Genomic DNA, 18,598 nt, shown 5'->3' on the forward strand with positions numbered 1-18,598 from the left:
TTCAAGCTCCTAAGTTACTGCTGGGAGAGATGGAGTTATTTCCATTTTTAGCAGGTGAGGAAAACAGTCTTAGGTTATTTAACTTGCCTAATGTCAAATCTTTTTCTTTAAGAGAGGGAGGGAGAATCTTAAGTAGGTTCCACACCCAGTGTGGAGCCTGATGTGGGGCTTGATCTCACGACCCTGAGATCACCATCTGAGCCGAAATCAAGAGGTGGCTGCCTCACCACCAACTGAGCCACCCACCCAGGCGGCCCTAGTCAAATCTTTTAGGTAGCAGAGACAAAACTTACCCAATACATTCAGAACATGTTCTGAGAGACTAACGCACTCTTGTGTGTACCAGGGGCTAACACGGGAAGCAGAGAACACATGCAGAGGACTTGACTTCTGTTGTTGACTTCTCCCTGGAGTAGGGAGGGGAGTGTCGTAGAGAGCTGAGGCACTAGAGCATACAGATGGTGGCCCTGAGCCCTGCACTTTGAAGGTGCTCCATGAACAGCTGACACACCAGGGTTTTAAAATGTTCGTTCTGCCAGATGAGGAGGAGACCTGCAAAATGACTTCAACCTGGTTTTTATTAGAGAAACCTAATCTTGCTTGGAAGTTCAGAAATTATGGGAGACAGCCAGCGGGGGAGGGAGGGTGGTGAGGAGATAATTTAGAGGCTGAACTGGATTTTAAGTATTTTGTGAGTCAAAGCGCACTCCTACAGCTAAGATTCTGACACCAAACCCTTACCTTAGGACAAACGCGACTGCTAGGTTATCCAACTGGCCCTTCTGTGTCATCACCAGCTCTATGATTTGGGAGCCATCAGTTACTTTTAACTGAGTTTCTTCTAGTCAGCTAACAGCCTGCATGCAAATAAGGACTGTTTCCAGTCTTTGGGATTTATTTCAACATATAAGTCAAGTCAGAATATGTTTCTTAACATAAAAAAATCTTTATTGCTGTTTCAGCTTAAGAGGTGAGCGAAAATATTTATTCTTGCCTTAACTCGTTGCTCCATAGTGTCATGGAATGTGGTTTCATTTGTTATCTTCCTCTAAAGCAAAAAATAAATAAATGGGGGGGGGGGCAAGAAAAATCCTAAAGATGCTTTTGGTTAAGAAACTAATTCTATGTACAAGTTAGAGAAAATTACAGTTTCATGCCAAAATGAAGTATTTATAAAATAACAGGTATTCCACTTTAAAACAAAGCCATGAAAAAGATATTCCATTTTATTTTATTTATTATTACTGTTATTGTTATTTTTTACAAACAATAGATTTGCTGCAACATGCTCTGGCTCATATTATTGAATTAAAAAATTTAACACATTTCAAAAATATCAAAAATACACTATAATGAGTCTTAGGACTACAATACAACAATGATTGCACAAAACCATAAGATATGAACTCACTGTCTGGATGACATCCACTGGCAACAGTGAGAGAAAACCCTAGAGCATCTGGGAGAAGTGCGTGAAATTCAGAATACAAGGAGCTTCTGTGTGACTGAATGATCACCAAATGAAGGAAATAGCAGGATTTACTGTAGCTGCTTTTCTCAATCTAGGAAGTGCTTACCCAACTACGGGGCAAAAGTCACTAACTGGAGAGAAAGATGAACTCGCCTCCACGACTGGGGGAGTCTGAAAAGGCCCCGCCCGGAGGGAAGTAAAAAGTGACGCGACACAGTTCTCTAGTGATGCTGCAGGCATCACTGAATGGCTTGGAGACTAATTATTTAATAATTGGTACATTTATCGGTAACAGCCAAATGCTCCCTTATGGAGGTCTCTTCATTAATAATTATTGAGTAGATAGAGAAGGTGAGCCTGTGGCTTCCAAGTACCTGCTTTTGCTGAAGGTCTACGTGGGAAGAAGAGCAACGTTTGAGATTCAGTAGATACGCCTAACTGGCTCCGTCTCCCGGAAAATAGCACTCGCTACAAACAACTGTAATAGCACCCAGTGATTACCAAGCTCTTGTGTTGGCTCTTCCGTACACCAAGGAATGAATTCATCAGCTTATTGCACACATACACTCTACAGTAGTATAATAACGCCCTCACTTGCATGAGGAGTGCCAATTCAATGACTCTACGGTAGACTCGTAATGACATAGTGGCATTCAAATGTTCAAAAAATGAATTTCCAACCCATTAGGATAAAAACAAGAATACCATGGCTGCCAAGACTCATGTATTTTTCTTTCTTCCACGGAACTCCTGAACTGCTCCCAGAAGCAGGAGTGATACCCTTTCACAAATCCTCTTACAGTTCTCTATTAAATGGGAGGTACACACAGAGACCTGAGAATCACCCAGAGGCCAGAATCTCTGGGCTAGAGATCAATGGTACTCTGCCCACCTGGGGAAAACATCCTCTGGGTAAAGTCCTGGGCAGTAGATTACATTCACCTGGAGACAGATTCCTGGATTTCACCATGTGACAACCTAATCAGATCACACGACGATAAATGACCTCATAGGTCAAGAGTTCTGTAATCTATTTTTGGTAACGGACTATGGCCTTCTTACCCTCTATTTTAATACAGAGCAATTATAGAGGGAAATGAATGAAAGGAAGTCACAGAAAAGAGTAGTTTGGTACTAATGATATGAAAGCCTGTATGAAAGGTTTTCAATGCAACCTAGTGTTTCCTGAAAATAAATCTACCATGTAAAAAGAACATACGGAATTTTAGAGTTCTTCTGACTAAAAAGTAAATACATTTACTTTTGGTAAAGTCATTTCAGGACTGGGTTTCATGGTGGTTCCAATAAGTAGGGTGGGAAACAAAGACAAGAAAAGGGTTCACAGAGATAAAGAACTATTTTTAAGAAGCTATACTATGAAAGTGGTATATTCCCAAAGGAACTTTCTTCTGCAGACAGACAGCATCAGTGTTTTGTAACTCAAAGACTCTGCTGTCTGGGTAGCAAGACGTTTCACATCACCCATCACTATTATTTTGGGCTTTTTCTTCATTTTCATTTCTCCTTCATCCCCCCCCCCCATTTCCCCATATAAAAATAGGGCAGCAACACACAATTCGTTCCCCCTTTTCTAACAGCATCTAAACTTTGTATAAGCCATTATTTTCCCTACTTCAAATTAAGACCTGAGTTCTGAAACTTTTTAGTAGCTGACCAGTAGTTTGATACAGAGAAGTCAAGTTTTTCTGACAATATGGGGACTAAAACTCAGATTCTTGAGGGGTTGAATTTCAGAAAGCCGCTGGAGTGTAAGCCCCCAGGAGTGAACCCCACTCTCTCTCTCTCTCTCTCTCACACACACACACACGGATGTGGGGCCTCTGAGAAGATGAGGATACATAACCATTTGTGGACAGATCATCTGGTTTTCTACTATTGCTTTAACAAAAACTTCAAAAACTCCCTCAAAGATATAAATAGATGGACAGCCAGATCTATATATATCTCAACCCTATCTTTAACATTTTGTTTCTCATAAAGCAAATTCATGGTTCCACACTATTTTCTTTTTAATTGTTAAAGTATTCTAAAAATTCAAAGCACATTCCCCATCGGGTGAAATCAAGCAATGTCAAAATTTTATAGGAATAAGTAGGAATTAGTTTCCTAAGTAAGTCTTCTAATGGAAAAGGCAACAGAACAGAAATATGGAAGGAACTGCATTTTGCTAAGGTTATGTGGAATGTGCAAAAATACAGTAAACCAGGTTTTCTGTAAGCTTAGGATTTTCTCAATTAAGTCCTCCTTCCTCCTCCTATTAATTGAGCCTAGTACTCCGAAACCATGTGAGGTGGATAAGCAGTTTTTAGAAGCATACTCTGTTCAACATTAAAGATGTGAACTCATTTCTGACACTTTAGGAAACGATCCCTCTGCTCTAGAGTAAGAGAAGGAACATGTCTAACCCATGAGCTCCGTCCATCCGTCTGCTCTCATTCAGCCTCAGTCTGTGTAGAGTCACCTGCTACACTCAAGGTTACCTGGATGCAAGCAGCACCAGCCTTGGCCCTACATGTGAGGAGCCTGGCTGCCAACTCCATCACACATTGTGGGAAGAGGCCAGCCCCCAAATACTTCTCTTGTGATCTGCTGGGCAATTCCTGGCAGGTGTCACATGTGTCAAGGAGCTAAATCTCTTTTTCTGACTGACGGGGAAGCAGCCTTAATTCTCCTTCCTTCCCCGTCTTCATCCCCAAAGATCCTACTCCCCCAAGTTTCCCAGGAGCTTTCCCAGCCTGCCCTCCAACAGTTCGAAGATTGCCCAGGGCCTTTCCTAGTACCCTCACAGAACGCTCCAACACCTGATGATCATTCTGTCTACAGACAAAGGTGCCGGGCTGCCTCTAAGAAGATTGGCTCGAGTGCAGATTCAAAAATAAAAAGTTCACAGTCAATGAAAAGTGCTCTCATTACATTACATACATAAATTATCGGTTTGATTGGTTCTACATTTCCAATAAACATCATTTCGAAAGGCTGTATTCTCGTAGAGAAGAATGAAAAGCCATGTGACTGGTCACATCACATCCCATCAGTTAGGTTGAGATATAAGGTGATTTCTCTGTCACAGAGATCCATCAGCAGCAATTAGTAAAGAGAATCAATCTTCAGTTATTTCCTCCACAGAAAAAGTCCCTTTCCTGCCCAGGCAGGCAAATTCTCAAATTATCCTAGGAGAGAAAGGGTTAATGGCAGGTGGTAGGACTGATACAGAACCACATCGGCTTTCTTCCCAGTAACTCTGGGAATTCCAATGCAGGTTAAATGTGAAACTTAACACTGATGGTGTTTATTAGCTTATCCCGGAGCAAGACCCTGATAGCTCTTACCACGTTTGGCTCCAAGTTCTACCCCCTCAGCTACGGTTTAGGAAAGCAAAGGCACTGTGCCTCCGGAAGGATCCCTACCCCGACACTGCACAGCCTTGCCTAGCGCTCCGGCTCCTCGGGGAGGGTTACAGGGCCGTGTCAAACTCCTCCGGGAGCTCGGTCCGATCCTCTTCGTGGGGCTCAGGCTCGGGCCTGCTTTCCTGGTGTTGCTTCATTTGCTCTTTGACTTCTTCCTCCAGGTCACGAGGTACAACAAACTGATCCTCCGGCTCCAGCTGAGTCGGGGCAGCGAAGTAGCCAGTCTTCTTCTTGGGTGCTTCTGTGGCCACTTCAATGAGGTTCAGGCTATCTTCCAGGGGCACGATAGAGCCATTCGAGAGTTTCTTTCCATAGAGACAGGAAGTGGAGGGGGACTTCTGTAACTCCATCCTGTCCTTGCTCCCCGGCAGAAGTATGCCACTGTTCACACTGTTCTGTCTTCGGATCCCAAAAAACGATCCTCTAGCATGTTCCTCAGGACACGGGGTAGGAGAATTCTCTCTAAGAGTGGGAGAGTTCTCGAGATCCCTTCCCCTACAGCAGTGGATATCTACTTCTACTTCGACTCTGCTGCCATTTGTTATGACACCTTCGACAGGCTGGTCGTCATCACTGTCCAGGCCATTGTCAGACTGGTTGCTCGAGAAAGTCGCACAAGAAGGCTGGCGCTGAAAGAGCGCGGAGGTGGGTGTTGGATGGAGGCTGCAGCGCCTCTCTGGCCTTGGAAGCAAGCCAGCATCCAGCCCGACAGTGTTGTGTTCGTCAGAAGCGGTGGACCCCACCTCACTGCTCACCTCTGAGGTGGACATCTCGCTGCCGAACTCAGAGGCAATGCCACTGCTGGAGGAAGGAGTGGTTGGCTTGGGGGGGTCCTTGAGGACAGTGGTTGAAGCAAATCCCACAGGACCTGGGAGAGTGAGCCCATTCATTTCACACGTGCACCCTTCCTCTCCAATGTTCAAATAAACCACCATCGCCCCCACATTGTCCTGACAACCATAGCTCTGGGCTAATGTGCACAGCTTCTTGGCAGCTGCTAATGGGTCCTGCACGTGGCGTACTGCGTTGACAGCTTCTGTATATGACAGGTGTTCCCACAATGCTTTGTTTCCCAGAATCAGCAACTCATCTTGAATGGTAAGTGGAGTGGCAGATATGTGGGGTTTAGGGAGGATCCAAGGGTAGAGGTATGTACAGCCCAGCATCCGAGTACAGCAGGTTACCCCGTTCACTTTGTTGTCCTAGGAGACAAGCAGAATGCAAAATTCTGAGTAACAAGCAACAATGACACAAAATTTCTTATCTTTCTAGATCACAATGCCTAGTGCTCTACAGTAAAAGAGAACAGGCAGGTATGGTTTTTCCTCAGATCTCTATAATTTAAGTGGACTTACAAAAATGAATGTACAGAATTCTTAAAGGACAAAGTATCATGTGGTTATTATACCAAATAGTTCACAGGACTGCAGTTAAAACCAATTAAAATTAAGTGGCTAAAAGTTTAGCACCTCCATCTCAAAAGATACTGGCTCTCAAAGAAGTACAGGCCCCAGCATGTCCTTAAACAGAGAAACATCTGTTAGAAAAACAATAAGCAGGGCTGGTATTAACCCTCCATCACCAGTATTCTCACAGAGGTGGGTCACTAAAAATGATTTCGCATTAAAGGCACAGCTGGGACAGAAAAGATTCAGTTAGATATTAAATGGCTAAGAGAATCTTTGTAGTGCAAGCATTAAATGACCTCTAAAGCTATTTAGCCTAGAAAAGTCAAGTCTGAATTCCACAGCATAATTTACCTCATCTGTAAGGCCTGTACCTGGAATGAATAGCAGATCAAGTCACAACGGATATAATTCTAAACTTAGAGGAAAAAGAATAATCCTCTTTTGCAGGTTGGGAATGGTCGTCTGCCAAATCCTTTGTACTGATTTCTTTTTAAGATAAAACCAAACAAAACCTCTAAAAAGTCATCAATATCTTTGTTTCAGAGTTGTGGTCATTCTCTTGGTAAAAATCTTGGCTGTCTCATTTACCAGAATCTGTCACAAACTCTAAATTTTATTTTCCTCATCTGTAAAATGGAAATAAAAGCACTTCTTTCATGGGGATTATTGTGAAAAGTAAATAAAACAAGAGTCAAGTGCTTAGCAAACAATAAATGCCTGTGGTTAAACTGACACTTTAAGAATAATTCCTGCCTGCCTATGGCGCCCCAAGAAAAACCAAAACATTATCTAAATCCTGGAAAAAGAGGTTATTCAAACACAAAGTTATCTTTTATCTTTCCTCTGTTTTGACTGAAAGACCCTCCTGAGACTAATGCCTTGGTTTACCAGAATCTCCTTAATATCAACCCACATTGTCATGGCCCTTTTTATGGTTTTGTGTTCTTTGGGTGGAATCTCCTCTGGATAATCCTTACACAGAATTCTGACAGAACAGACAGCCCAGAAATGGACCCACACAAATATGGTCCGTTGATCGCTGCCGAAGGAGCAAAGGCACTTCAATGGAGAAAGGACTTTCTGGTCAATGAATACTGCTGCAACAGCTGGGCATTCGCATGCAAAAAGCAGAAAGGACTCTAAACACTGAGCTTACATCTGTCACAGAAATTAATTAAAACCAGATCCACATAGATTAAAACATGAAACTTCCAGAAGATAACACAGAAGAAAATCTAGGTGACCTTGAGTTTGGCAATGAGTTTGTAAACACCAAAAGCATGAACTCATAAAAGAAAAAAAAGGTAAGTGGGACTTCATTCAAACTAAAAACTTCTTGGGGTGCGCCTGGCTGGCTCAGTCAGTAGAGCATTTGACTCTTGATCTTAGGGTCGTGACTTCAAGCTCCACATTAGGTGTGGAGCCTACTTAAGAAAAAAAAATTTTTTTAATTAAAAAAAATTCGTACTAAAACCTGTGCTTTGCAAACAACACCATTAAAAGAGTGAAAAGAGGGGTGCCTGGGTGGCTCAATGGGTTAAAACCTCTGCCTTCAGTTCAGGTCATGATCCCAGGGTCCTGGGATCGAGCCCTGCATCGGGCTCTCTGCTCAGCGGGGAGCTTGCTTCCTCCTCTCTCTCTGCCTGTTGCTCTGCCTACTTGTGATCTCTGCCTGTGTCAAGTAAATTAAAAAAAAAAAAAAAAAAAGTGAAAAGACAGACACAGACTGGGAGAAAGTATGTGCAAAACACATGTCTGATAAGGACTTGTACCCAAAATACACAAAGAACTCTTAAAACTCAACAACAAAGAAACAATTAAAAATGGGCAAAGCATCTGAGCAGAATTCCGCTTTTGCAGTAAACAGTGTTCACATGCAATTACTAAAGTCTCTTTGAAAGCAAAAATGTGATGCTAATTACTAGAAAAGGAGACAAGCTATAAAACAGTAGAGATACTGATGCTTCATTATTAAAAAACAAAACCAAACCACCAGAGCATACTAAGCCAGACACAATATAAACAGTAAAAATATCTTAAAACTTTGCACTTCAGAACAGTGATGTCAAACTGCAGAATTTTTTCTTCTTCTATTTGGAATAACAAACCAGAGGAGTTGGAAATTAACCAAGGAAGACATGTGCATTCAGTTTACGTGCTAGCTATCAGCTGAAGGATCACAAATTGGGATTTTTCATTTCTAATTTGCCTTTTCTTTTTGTTAGTCATTAACTATTCATTAGATTGTCTTCTAGTACTATTTTCTGGATTGGATACAATTTACCAGGCTTGACGGAAAGAAAATGGACCTTCACTGCCTGTATGCAGAACAGTTTTCAGTAGATTTGGGAAGCAGAAGCAACTGGTAGAGAGTGAGATTCACCTCTGTTATGATGGCTTTCTGGTCCTTCACCCTCTGAGCCTCCTCCGGGTCCTGCTCCAGGCTGAAGACTTTCGAGAGGGGCACTGGTTTCCCACTGCGGCACAGGACCGCTTGGCACGTGCCAACGTTGGCTACAGTCAGGCTAAAACTACTTGTTGGGTCGGCAGTGTCGGGGCGGATGTAACAAAGGAGAGCGGAGGAGCCCAGCTTCTGGCCAGCCATTCCCAATTTCCTATTTAGGAAAAAAAAAAAAAAAGAATGAAAGAAAGAAAGAAAATGAAGTTGTCGAAGTAAGAAGCAGTCCTTTGTGTCCACGTGTTCCTCGTTTCTCTGCCACGTGACTAAGAGCCAGCTGCCCGGTGTTGACCTGAAGGCAGACTCTTAACTACAGGACATGCCTTCCACGCACAGCTGACTGAGAAAAGAGATTTTACAAACAGGCTGAGGGTGGGGGAGCCAGTGAAGCTACATCTTTGTCTACAGCTTCTGCTTGTGTCTGATCATAGACTGTTTTTTCATTCAGTCATTTTCAACTTCAGCCCATCAGAAGTCACCTGGCGGGCTCGTTAGAACAGACGGCTGGGCTCCCTCCCCAGAGTTTCTGATGCAGTGGGTAAGGGGCTGGCCCAGTAATCTGCTGTTCTAACAAGTTCCTAGTGGTGCTGAGGATGCTGCTCCTAGTACACCACTTTGAGAACCACTCACTTAGGCTGCGAGGTCCTCCAAAGAGGGACCACACTCTCCCTCCTCTATGTCCCGTACACAGGGCATCCATCCCCTCGCACCTAGCACACAATGCTAAGCACAGAGCAGATACTTTGAGAAAGATCCGGTTGCAAATTCCAGCTCTGCCATTTGCTCACTGCAGATCCATAGCAAGACAGTTGTCTGAGAAATTTTTCTGAGAAAATACCCATTTCTTTGGCTTGTTTGGAAAACTAAAGATATGGTATGAGAAAGAAAGACTGGTCTTCTGCCTGGCTCTTGGGGGTGCTTCATAAACCGTGTTCTCTTTCCCAAACTCTTTCTTTTGCCAAGTTCCTAGCTCAAGTCCATTACTGAAAAATAGACTCCTTTCCCAACATCTTTGCTTTGTGTTATAATAAGAGGTAATACCAGCTTGGGCTCCAAGCTATTCCATCTCAACCTGGATGATACAAGGTTATAACCTCTCATTTGTGCACGGCCTTCCCACAGCCCACCTGATGTACACGAGGCTATATTAGCTACTAAGAGATTTTCAATAGTTTGGTTATATAGTTTTTGCCCTTAAGTGGCTGATTAACTGGTAAATCCCCAATAAGAAGTATTCTAAACACACAAATCTGATCAGTGCTTATTAACTTTCTGTAGGTCACTGAGTCTGTGAAGAATCTTACAAAAGCTTACGCACCACCCAAAAGTACAAATGCACTTATACACAATCAACCTTCTACACACAATTTCTGGATTTTCCAGATCCTCAGCAGCCTCTGGGTTCAACAGGGAAAACAAATGGCTCCCCCCAGGCTCTTCAAAGGACCAATGTCCTCGGGCTCCTGGGTGGCTCAGTCGGAAAAGCATCAGCCTTCAGGTCAGGCTGTGATCTCAGGGTCCTGGGATGGAACCCCACATTGTGTGTGGCTCCATACTCAGCAGGGAATCTGCTGCTGCTTCTCCCTCTGCCCCTCCCCATGCTCGTACTCTTTCTCTCAAATAAAAATCTTAAAATAAATAAATAAAGGACCAAAGGCCCCACATTTCTCCATGCTGGTCCAGAGAACAGTTGTAGCAGAAGGATCAAGGTGAGACCTTGATCCTGTACCTATAAATTTAGACCCTGACCTTCTGGCTTAGTGAGATTTATGTTCCAAAAGTAGAACCGAGTCAGGGATTATTCAACCCACCTGCTTACCTGTGAGATACCAAGAAGGTGTTAGCCATGAACACCGTGTCATTTGTTGACTGCTGTACTTCTTCCAAAAGCACGTCCGCCATGGTGCACTGGAGGAGGCGAGGGAGCTCCTCGTTCCGGTCCCCGTCAAACATGCCGTACACAGCGCCCACCCCCTCTGCAAAGTTATCCACAGCCAGGGCAGAGACACACAGCCTGTAACACAAATAGGAGAAAAACAAACATCAAAGCAAGTTATGGTAAAAGGATTCTTCTCCAGGTAGCCTTCTTTGAAAAGTATCAACGGCGGGTGGAAAAAACAGTAGTAAATTCTAATCTACACGTGAAAAAAGTATGAGGTAATTAGTAGCACCTAAAAGAGTTGATGTCATAAGAAACAGGGGAATTCAGCCACACTCACGGGCAGTACACACTCGCTTTGCAGTGCTGCCGAAGGCTGGAAAGAGTCAACGTTTTCCTCTAGTAGTGATTAAGGACTAGTATGGTCAACATCCTTCAGCCAGAGACCCCCAGGAGCACAACTACGGCGGAGCAAACTAGGCCTATCATGCCTCGCAGCAAGGGACAATGCCCACCAAGATTAGGTGCTGTCGCAAGTGGGGTCGTTCTACGGCTCGGTATCTCAGTAAATCTGATCTATACGGAAAGAAGATTAGCATGAGGAGAAAGCAGTTACCATTTCAGCCGTGAGAGGGGATGTTTGGTATTTTGTGGACTGTGTGTTCATCTTGGTTTTGTCTCCCTGCACCATGCTCTCAGAGGGGTCTTCTCTCATGCTGGCATTCTATGATGTGTTTACGTCCCACTGGAATCAACTTGGCCCAGCTTTCAGCCCCAGATCAGATGTCAGAGGCTGCCTTTTTAATTTTTCTCCATGGCCAAGATACTCACTTATTTCTCTGCCCTGCCATCTCAGCCAGTCCATGGCTCCAGAAGGTTGATGTAAGTGTAGCATCGGTGGTTGGCAAAGGTTTCTGGTCAATTTTCAAGGTGGTGATATGGCTGTGGAAAGTGCACGAAGGGAAGATGAGACCACATAAGCTTCTGTGTTTCACAAAAACTATCCCCAAAGAACATGTGTTTTTATAAAATCATTTGCTGACAGACCAAGACTCATCTCCAGAGAGAACAAGGAAAGTAGTGTGCTAACCCACGGGCTAAGGAGGAGGAGAAAGAAAAAGGGTTGGAGGAAGATATAGGTGGTCAAATATTGTGGCCATTGGTACTGTTCATTTCAATGAAAAACCAAGCACATCCAAAGATTTCCAAGTCTTAGCCAACTGTCTACTTAAATATTCTGATACAATGAAGGCTTGGTACAATGACTGAGGTTGCATCATCTCTTAAATGATGTAATGCAGTGTAATCCAAGCCACCTAAAATGTCTATGTACAGATATTCAGTGTGTGGCTGAGCAGTACCCATGACGCTGAGTTCCGATACAAATGGGCTGTCTACTGGATAAAATATCTATCCATAACTGAATTAAGTAAAAGAACAGAGGGGCTCTATGGCCTAATTCATTCTATTCCCTTTAATAAATCAAGATCCCTACAGACCTCTACAGGAGATCACTGGCATGGCTGATGGAATTAAAAGCACGTGTGGATTCAATTTCAAAATTTTTCCTACCTAAATGTGTCCAGCGTCTTGTGTTCCAGAACCAGATTCGTATTTCCGGTCAGGTCAAGGTCTTGTAAAGTAGCAGGCAGAGCCTCGGGAATCAGGATTTCTGTCAAGTCATTGCAACTTAGGTCTACAAACTGAGAGGAAAATGGGGAAATCAAAAGAAAATACATCACAGGCAGTGAATTCTTAGATCCCTAAAAGTCCCCTACCATATCCTCAAAAGAAATCATTTCTTCCCAGGAATCGATTAAATTTGTTGTGATCCTGAACTGCCACTTTCTTCTCCTCTACGAGAAGAGAGTGACCTGCCGTTTCCCCAGCAGGACACCGCTCAGTCACAGAAAAGTACCTGGATCTGAGGCAACTGCAGTATCTCCGGGAAAATACTGATGTTGTTGGAGTGCGCCACAAGGGTGTGAAGCCTTTTGCAGTTGGCTATGGTCGTGGGAATGGTTTTAAGCTTGTTGCCACTTAGGTTCAGTTCCTCCAACTGCTCCAATTTATTTAGTTTGCTGAAAAAGAAACAACCACATAGCACACTGCATTCACAGGGGGCAGCCACCAAGCCAGTGTGACAGCGGCGGCCTGGTCCGCTGCCAGAGGGCCGCTCGGAATGAAACAGTCAGATGCCAGCAAAGGGAACAGCTCCCCAAGGTGACTGCTCCCTAAATCTCAGCCTCATCTGTCTCTCACTGGGTTCCAAGGCCGGAAGCTTCCCTTGCTTCTCGTACAGCTCTTGGATCTTGTGGGTATGAACATCTTTCTGTTATCAGACTTACGGGGAAGAGGCTGAATCCTCGCTGGCCTGTGGGGAGTGGATTACCATGGGACTAGCTTGGCCATTGCTAACTAGCTGCAAAATACCGCACAATCTAATGTCAGCGGGCATCGACAGCCTCAGCTATAAAATGAACAAGTTGTACTAAATCATCGCTAAGATTCCTTTCAGGGCTAAGTCTCTACAGCTACTGGTGCGTCACATAACCCACCTTCAGTAGACATCTCAGGAGGGCTCGCTCTGCACGCAGCGACGTGCCAGGGACTATGATGTGAGTGACTCACTGTTCTGCGGGCCTAAGCAAAGCTTTTACACAGCAAGCAAAGTATCTTCAGACAGCCTAACATCTTTACCTAAATTATTACAAACTGCTCTGTTTATAATTTATTAATTAAAAAATTATAAAAATAAAGTCCCATAACGTGAAGAGGAAGTTTAGAAAATAAATAAAACAATAATACCACCAATCTGAAATTACGGTTTCTGCTAAATGAGATGCATATGCAGAATTTTCATTTGCATATTTGTTTTACATAAAATTTATCTCCTGCCCTTTCCATGTATCGTAAGTAATTTCTATTCCTAGAAAATTCATAGATACTTTCGAATAAGTTCAGTAAATTCAAATTGTTTTCTTTCCTACTATAATAGTAATGCATACTCATTGAAAAAAACCTGAAAAGTAGAGATAAACAGAAAAAAATCTTTTAATCCTACTACCAGAGATAATCTCTCATAACAGTCTGGTGGAGGGTATTCTTTCTTGTCTTTTTTAATGCAGTAAACTATATTTTTCAAAGTAAAAAATGTTATATATGTTTAATAATTTGCCTTTTTTAACTTAACAATTTAACATTTTAAAATTAACAAATTAACAGTTAAAAAATGTTCTCCTGTCCAAATCTCGTGCTTTTCTTTTATACAACTCCCTACTTAGATCTAATTTGTAAATAAAAATGTAGCATTCCTATTTCAGCCAGCCTCTTATTGAGCACCCAGAGCTACACTAGATTCTGAAAAAGTAGTCCAAAAGAAACAGAAGATTTGGACTACGCCTGTGTAATTAAACACTGCTCAGGAGATGACTTGTTAGTGAGTTTATGATTCAGTGTAGAACATTTTCTTTAATATACTGCTCCTAAATTCCATTTAGTTTTATTATCTGTATTCAGAGTACTCTAATTTTGTGTAATCTATTACTTTTTATTTTCTAACCTATTTTCATAATCTTTGAGGTATTTTAAGTTCTGTATCAGTCTGCTTTTAATGCGTACAATAAGAATGTCATCAGATTAGGAGGAATTCAACAGCTTCAGAGCATTCCATCTGTTATCTCCCAAAAGCTTCAAAAACCAGTATGACTTGTCACTGGTCTGTTGTTTCCACTTTACAGGAACGTATCTGAGGCCAGTGGAATTAATCTGATAGGATTTCAAGAGACTCTCACATGCTGAAATTAAGATTCTGCCTTCACTTTTTTTTTTTAAGATTTTATTTATTTGAGAGAGAGAGAGAGAGAGAGAACCAGACTCCCTGCTCAGGGGACGTGAGGCTTGATTCTAGGGCCCCAAGATCATGACCCGAGCTGAAGGAAGATGCTCAACCAACTGAGCCACCCAGGTGCCCCAAGATTATGCCTTCACTTAAAAAGCCATTGTTCAAATTCTTTTAGGAAGCCATCAAGTTCATCCTGCTTGTCTTCTATAAGCTGCAAATACCTCATTTCATAAACATTCGCAAAAACTATGATCTCTATGAGTTTTTCTAAGTTTATCACATTCCTCTCTCTTTTTTTAAAAAGGATTTTATTTATTTATTTGACAGAGACACAGCGAGAGAGGGAACACAAGCAGGGGGACTGGGAGAGGGAGATGCTCCCTGCTCGGCAGGGAGCCCAGTGTGGGGCTCAATCCCAGGACCCTGGGATCATTACCCGAGCCAAAGGCAGACCATTAATGATTGAGCCACCCAGGCACCCCAAGTTTATCACATTTCTAAGAAAAGTCTATAAAATAAAATTAGAATATCAAAATAAATAGTTTTGTTTTCAAATTATATCAAACATAATTTCAAATTACAGCAAACATAATTTTATATGATACATATAGTTTCATTCAAATTATATCAAACATCATTTCCCTATTGGCTTCATTTTTGAAAGCATCATTTTTGGGGCTCCAGGGTGTTTCAATGGGTTGAGCCTCTGCCTTTGGCCTGGGTCATGATCTCAGGGTCCTGGGATGGAGCCCTGCATCAGGCTCTCTGCTCAGCAGGGAGCCTTCTTCCCCCCCCTCTCTCTGACTGCCTACTTGTGATCTCTCTCTCTCTCTCTGTCAAATAAATAAATAATATTTAAAAAAAAAAAAAGAAAACATCATTTTTTTAAGGACGACTTTCATGGTATAGATTCTTCTGGTATCAAATTTCCCAAAATCTTTTAATCAAATATATTTTGGAAAATACTGATTTCTCCACTGATACTGTTTAAAACTTTAACAGCATTAAATAGCTCTGTTATATTTTCTTGTGGGTAGAGTCTGGCTAACTACTATTCATCTCTTCCTCCTGGAGGGCAACCCCATCCCCAGGCACCGTCCAGTGCAGCAAGCTACCTGTGTGTATTCTTGACATCCCGCATTCGTTACACCGTACTGCAACTGCCCATTACTTGTCTGTGTCCCCAGCTTGACGGTAAGTTACTGAAATGACGACAGACACTGTTACCTAACCACTGTTTCCCCAGTACTTATGCAGAACTTGACATAAAGTAGACGTTCTATATATAATATACATATGATATATTATATATATATAAAGAATAAATTAATGGACTCAACAATATATTATAAAACAGAGCTGACAAGGGAAAAGAAAACATTGTTTTCAGAATGTATTTCTTAGGCCTGTACTTTTATAGGTTGAAAATTCTGAGACCATTATTATTATTTTTTTTTAATTTTTTTTTAAATTTTTATTTATTTGTCAGAGAGAGAGAGAGTACACACAAGCAGGCAGAGAGGCAGGCAGAGAGAGAGGAGGAAGCAGGCTCCCTGCCGAGCAAGGAGTCCGATGTGGGACTCGATCCCAGGACCCCAGGATCATGACCTGAGCCGAAGGCAGCAGCTTAACCAACTGAGCCACCCAGGCGTCCCGTCAGAGACCATTATTAAGTACTTAGAACAAAGAATGAAATGCATTTTATCTACAACTTCTCTGGTTACTGAAATTTAACAATTGGATACAGATTTTCTCATTCAACTAGTGGAACCACAGCACCAGAAAGTTGCTCAACACAAAGCAAGAGATCCAGTAAGAGAGCTCTAAGGTAGACAGGCAAATGCAGATTTCACCCTCAGTGTCTGAAATGACCAGCGGGTGCATTTGCTCACCTTGCAGGAAAGGTCTGTAGCTGGTTGTTGGCAAGATGCAGGATTCGCAGGTGCGGGTGGCCCACCAGAACAGGCACACACTGGTCTGTCAGGAGGTTGTTGGTCAGATAGAGCAGCTGCAGAGCACTCAGACTCTCCTCTCCAGCGCCAGCAGATGGCAAAGATTCCAGACTGTTTGCAGATGCATTCAAGTATCTGAGACTGACACAACACACAGAAATCACCGTTTCCTTTATGGCTATTTGTTACCATCATCCCATCTCACTATGGGACACTGCTCCCAAACTTGTGACACAAGTCAATTCCTCCAGGGTTTTTTTCTAATTGATTCTATCCACCCAACCAAAGTTCCTTTTATTCAACTCATGCAAGCCAAGCAGAGAGCAAAGAATTTAGGTTTGCTTATGTTCCCAGGCTTCTGCAGTGGCCTGATTCTAACCTAGTTTCATCTTTTACTGTCTCTTGTCCACAGAAAAGGTGTTGTTGAATCTCATATTTACAAATTTATCAGTGGTGAAGACACCCTTCAGGGAAGTTTTGGTCTGATTTTAATAAGATCGTATTTATTTAGACAATTCCCTGACAGTCCCCTAATGATAGGCATATAGGCTGTTGGCACCTATTTGCAATTATAGACATCATAAGGAGCAATTTTGTGTCCTTATCTAATTATTCCTTTAGGCTATGTTCCCAGAAGCAGAATTTATAGGGTCAAAAGATACATTCACCTTTAAGATTTGGGTATATATGCATTGCCAAACTGAGCTCCAGAAAAGCTTTATCAAGTTATACCTTCCACAAGAAGGATATAAGAAAGTCAGTTTGCTCAATCCCTTGTCAACCCTGAGTATCATAATTCATTTTAATCTCCACCAATCTAACAGGTAACATATGGTATGATTTTTAAAATTTGCCTAGCATGGTGTTTGGTATATACAGAACATGCTCAATAAAAGACAGCTATTATTATTAACCTTGTTGTGTGTTAAGTCTTCTTCATATTATGTGATTCACATCCCTAATTAGCTTTTTAGCTGTTGAGGGTACTGTCAATATGTGTATGTCTTTATATGTCCCGAAAGTGCTTTGTGCAGAGTTAGTATTAAATTAATATCATTGACAGTTTGCTATAGCTACTAAGTAGCTTCCTTACTACAGATTCTAAGGTTGTAAACTAATTTTATTCAGACTGTCATTAGAACTAAATGCAACAGGGAGGGGGGAAAAAAAAGAACTAAATGCAGTGGGGCGCCCAGCTGGCTCAGTCTGTGGCGTGTGTGATTCTTGATCCTGGGGCTGTGGATTCAAGACCCATATTAGGTGTAGAGATTGCTTAACAATAAAAACTTGAATAAAAACTTAAACAACAACCACAACAAGCAACAACAAAGAGGGCACCTGGGTGGCTCAGTCAGTTAAGCATCTGACTCTTGATATTGCGGTTATGGGTTTAATCCCCACATTGGGTACAGAAATACCTTAATAATAAAATCTTAAAAAAAAAAAAAAAAGAGGGTGACTCAAGTCAAGTTAAGCATCCAACTCTTGATTTTAGCTCAAGTCATGATCTCAGGGTTGTGAGATCAAGCCCTGTGATGGGCTCCATGCTGGGCATGGAGCCTGCTCAAGATTCTCTCTCCCTCTACCCTTTCCCCTCTTGCTAAAAAAGAAAAGACCAGGTGCCTGGGTGGCTCAGTGGGTTAAAGCCTCTGCCTTCGGCTCAGGTCACGATCTCAGGGTCCTGGGATCGAGCCCCACATCAGGTTCTCTGCTCGGCGGGGAGCCTGCTTCCCCCCCCCACTCAGCCGCCTGCCTCTCTGCCTACTTGTAATCTCTCTCTATGTGTCAATAAACAAAATCTTAAAAAAAAAAAAAAAGAGCTAAATGCATTACTAACAAATATTTATTAATTAACAGTTAAATGTTACTGCAGTAAAATCCCATATAAGCTTTCCAAAAAGAAAAGTTCCCTCAAATATTTTATAGAATTTCCAAAGATTTTTTTTTTGAGGAAAATCCGAACAAGTATATTATACATTTAGAGATATATAAGCTGCCAAAGAGTAAGCCAGACACTTGTGAGCTAAACGCTTCTCATATGTATCCTATAGCCTTATGTTAAATTACTAATGCTCATCTCTGTTTTCTCCATCTCTAAACTGAAGACAATATAGCAGAAGACTATAATTAAAGCGAGTTTTCACTTAATGGTAACAT

General features: G+C 42.1%; 1 protein-coding gene across 1 annotated transcript in view; it reads right to left on the reverse strand.

Moving 5' to 3' along the window:
- Positions 1-1,219: 1,219 nt before the first annotated feature.
- PHLPP2 (PH domain and leucine rich repeat protein phosphatase 2) overlaps positions 1,220-18,598 on the reverse strand; it is a gene marked incomplete at its 5' end in the record, with an annotated part of 74,496 nt that continues 57,117 nt past the window's right edge. Inside the window, 7 exons of the mRNA XM_080828021.1 lie at positions 1,220-6,101; positions 8,692-8,923; positions 10,586-10,780; positions 11,477-11,587; positions 12,218-12,348; positions 12,564-12,726; positions 16,382-16,582. Of these exons, the coding sequence (XP_080684147.1) occupies positions 4,947-6,101; positions 8,692-8,923; positions 10,586-10,780; positions 11,477-11,587; positions 12,218-12,348; positions 12,564-12,726; positions 16,382-16,582 (2,188 nt within the window). The 3' untranslated portion in view covers positions 1,220-4,946. The remainder of the gene's footprint in view (positions 6,102-8,691; positions 8,924-10,585; positions 10,781-11,476; positions 11,588-12,217; positions 12,349-12,563; positions 12,727-16,381; positions 16,583-18,598) is intronic.

Source organism: Martes martes (assembly GCF_963455335.1).
Source record: "Martes martes genome assembly, chromosome: 17".
NCBI classification, from domain to species: Eukaryota; Metazoa; Chordata; class Mammalia; order Carnivora; family Mustelidae; genus Martes; species Martes martes.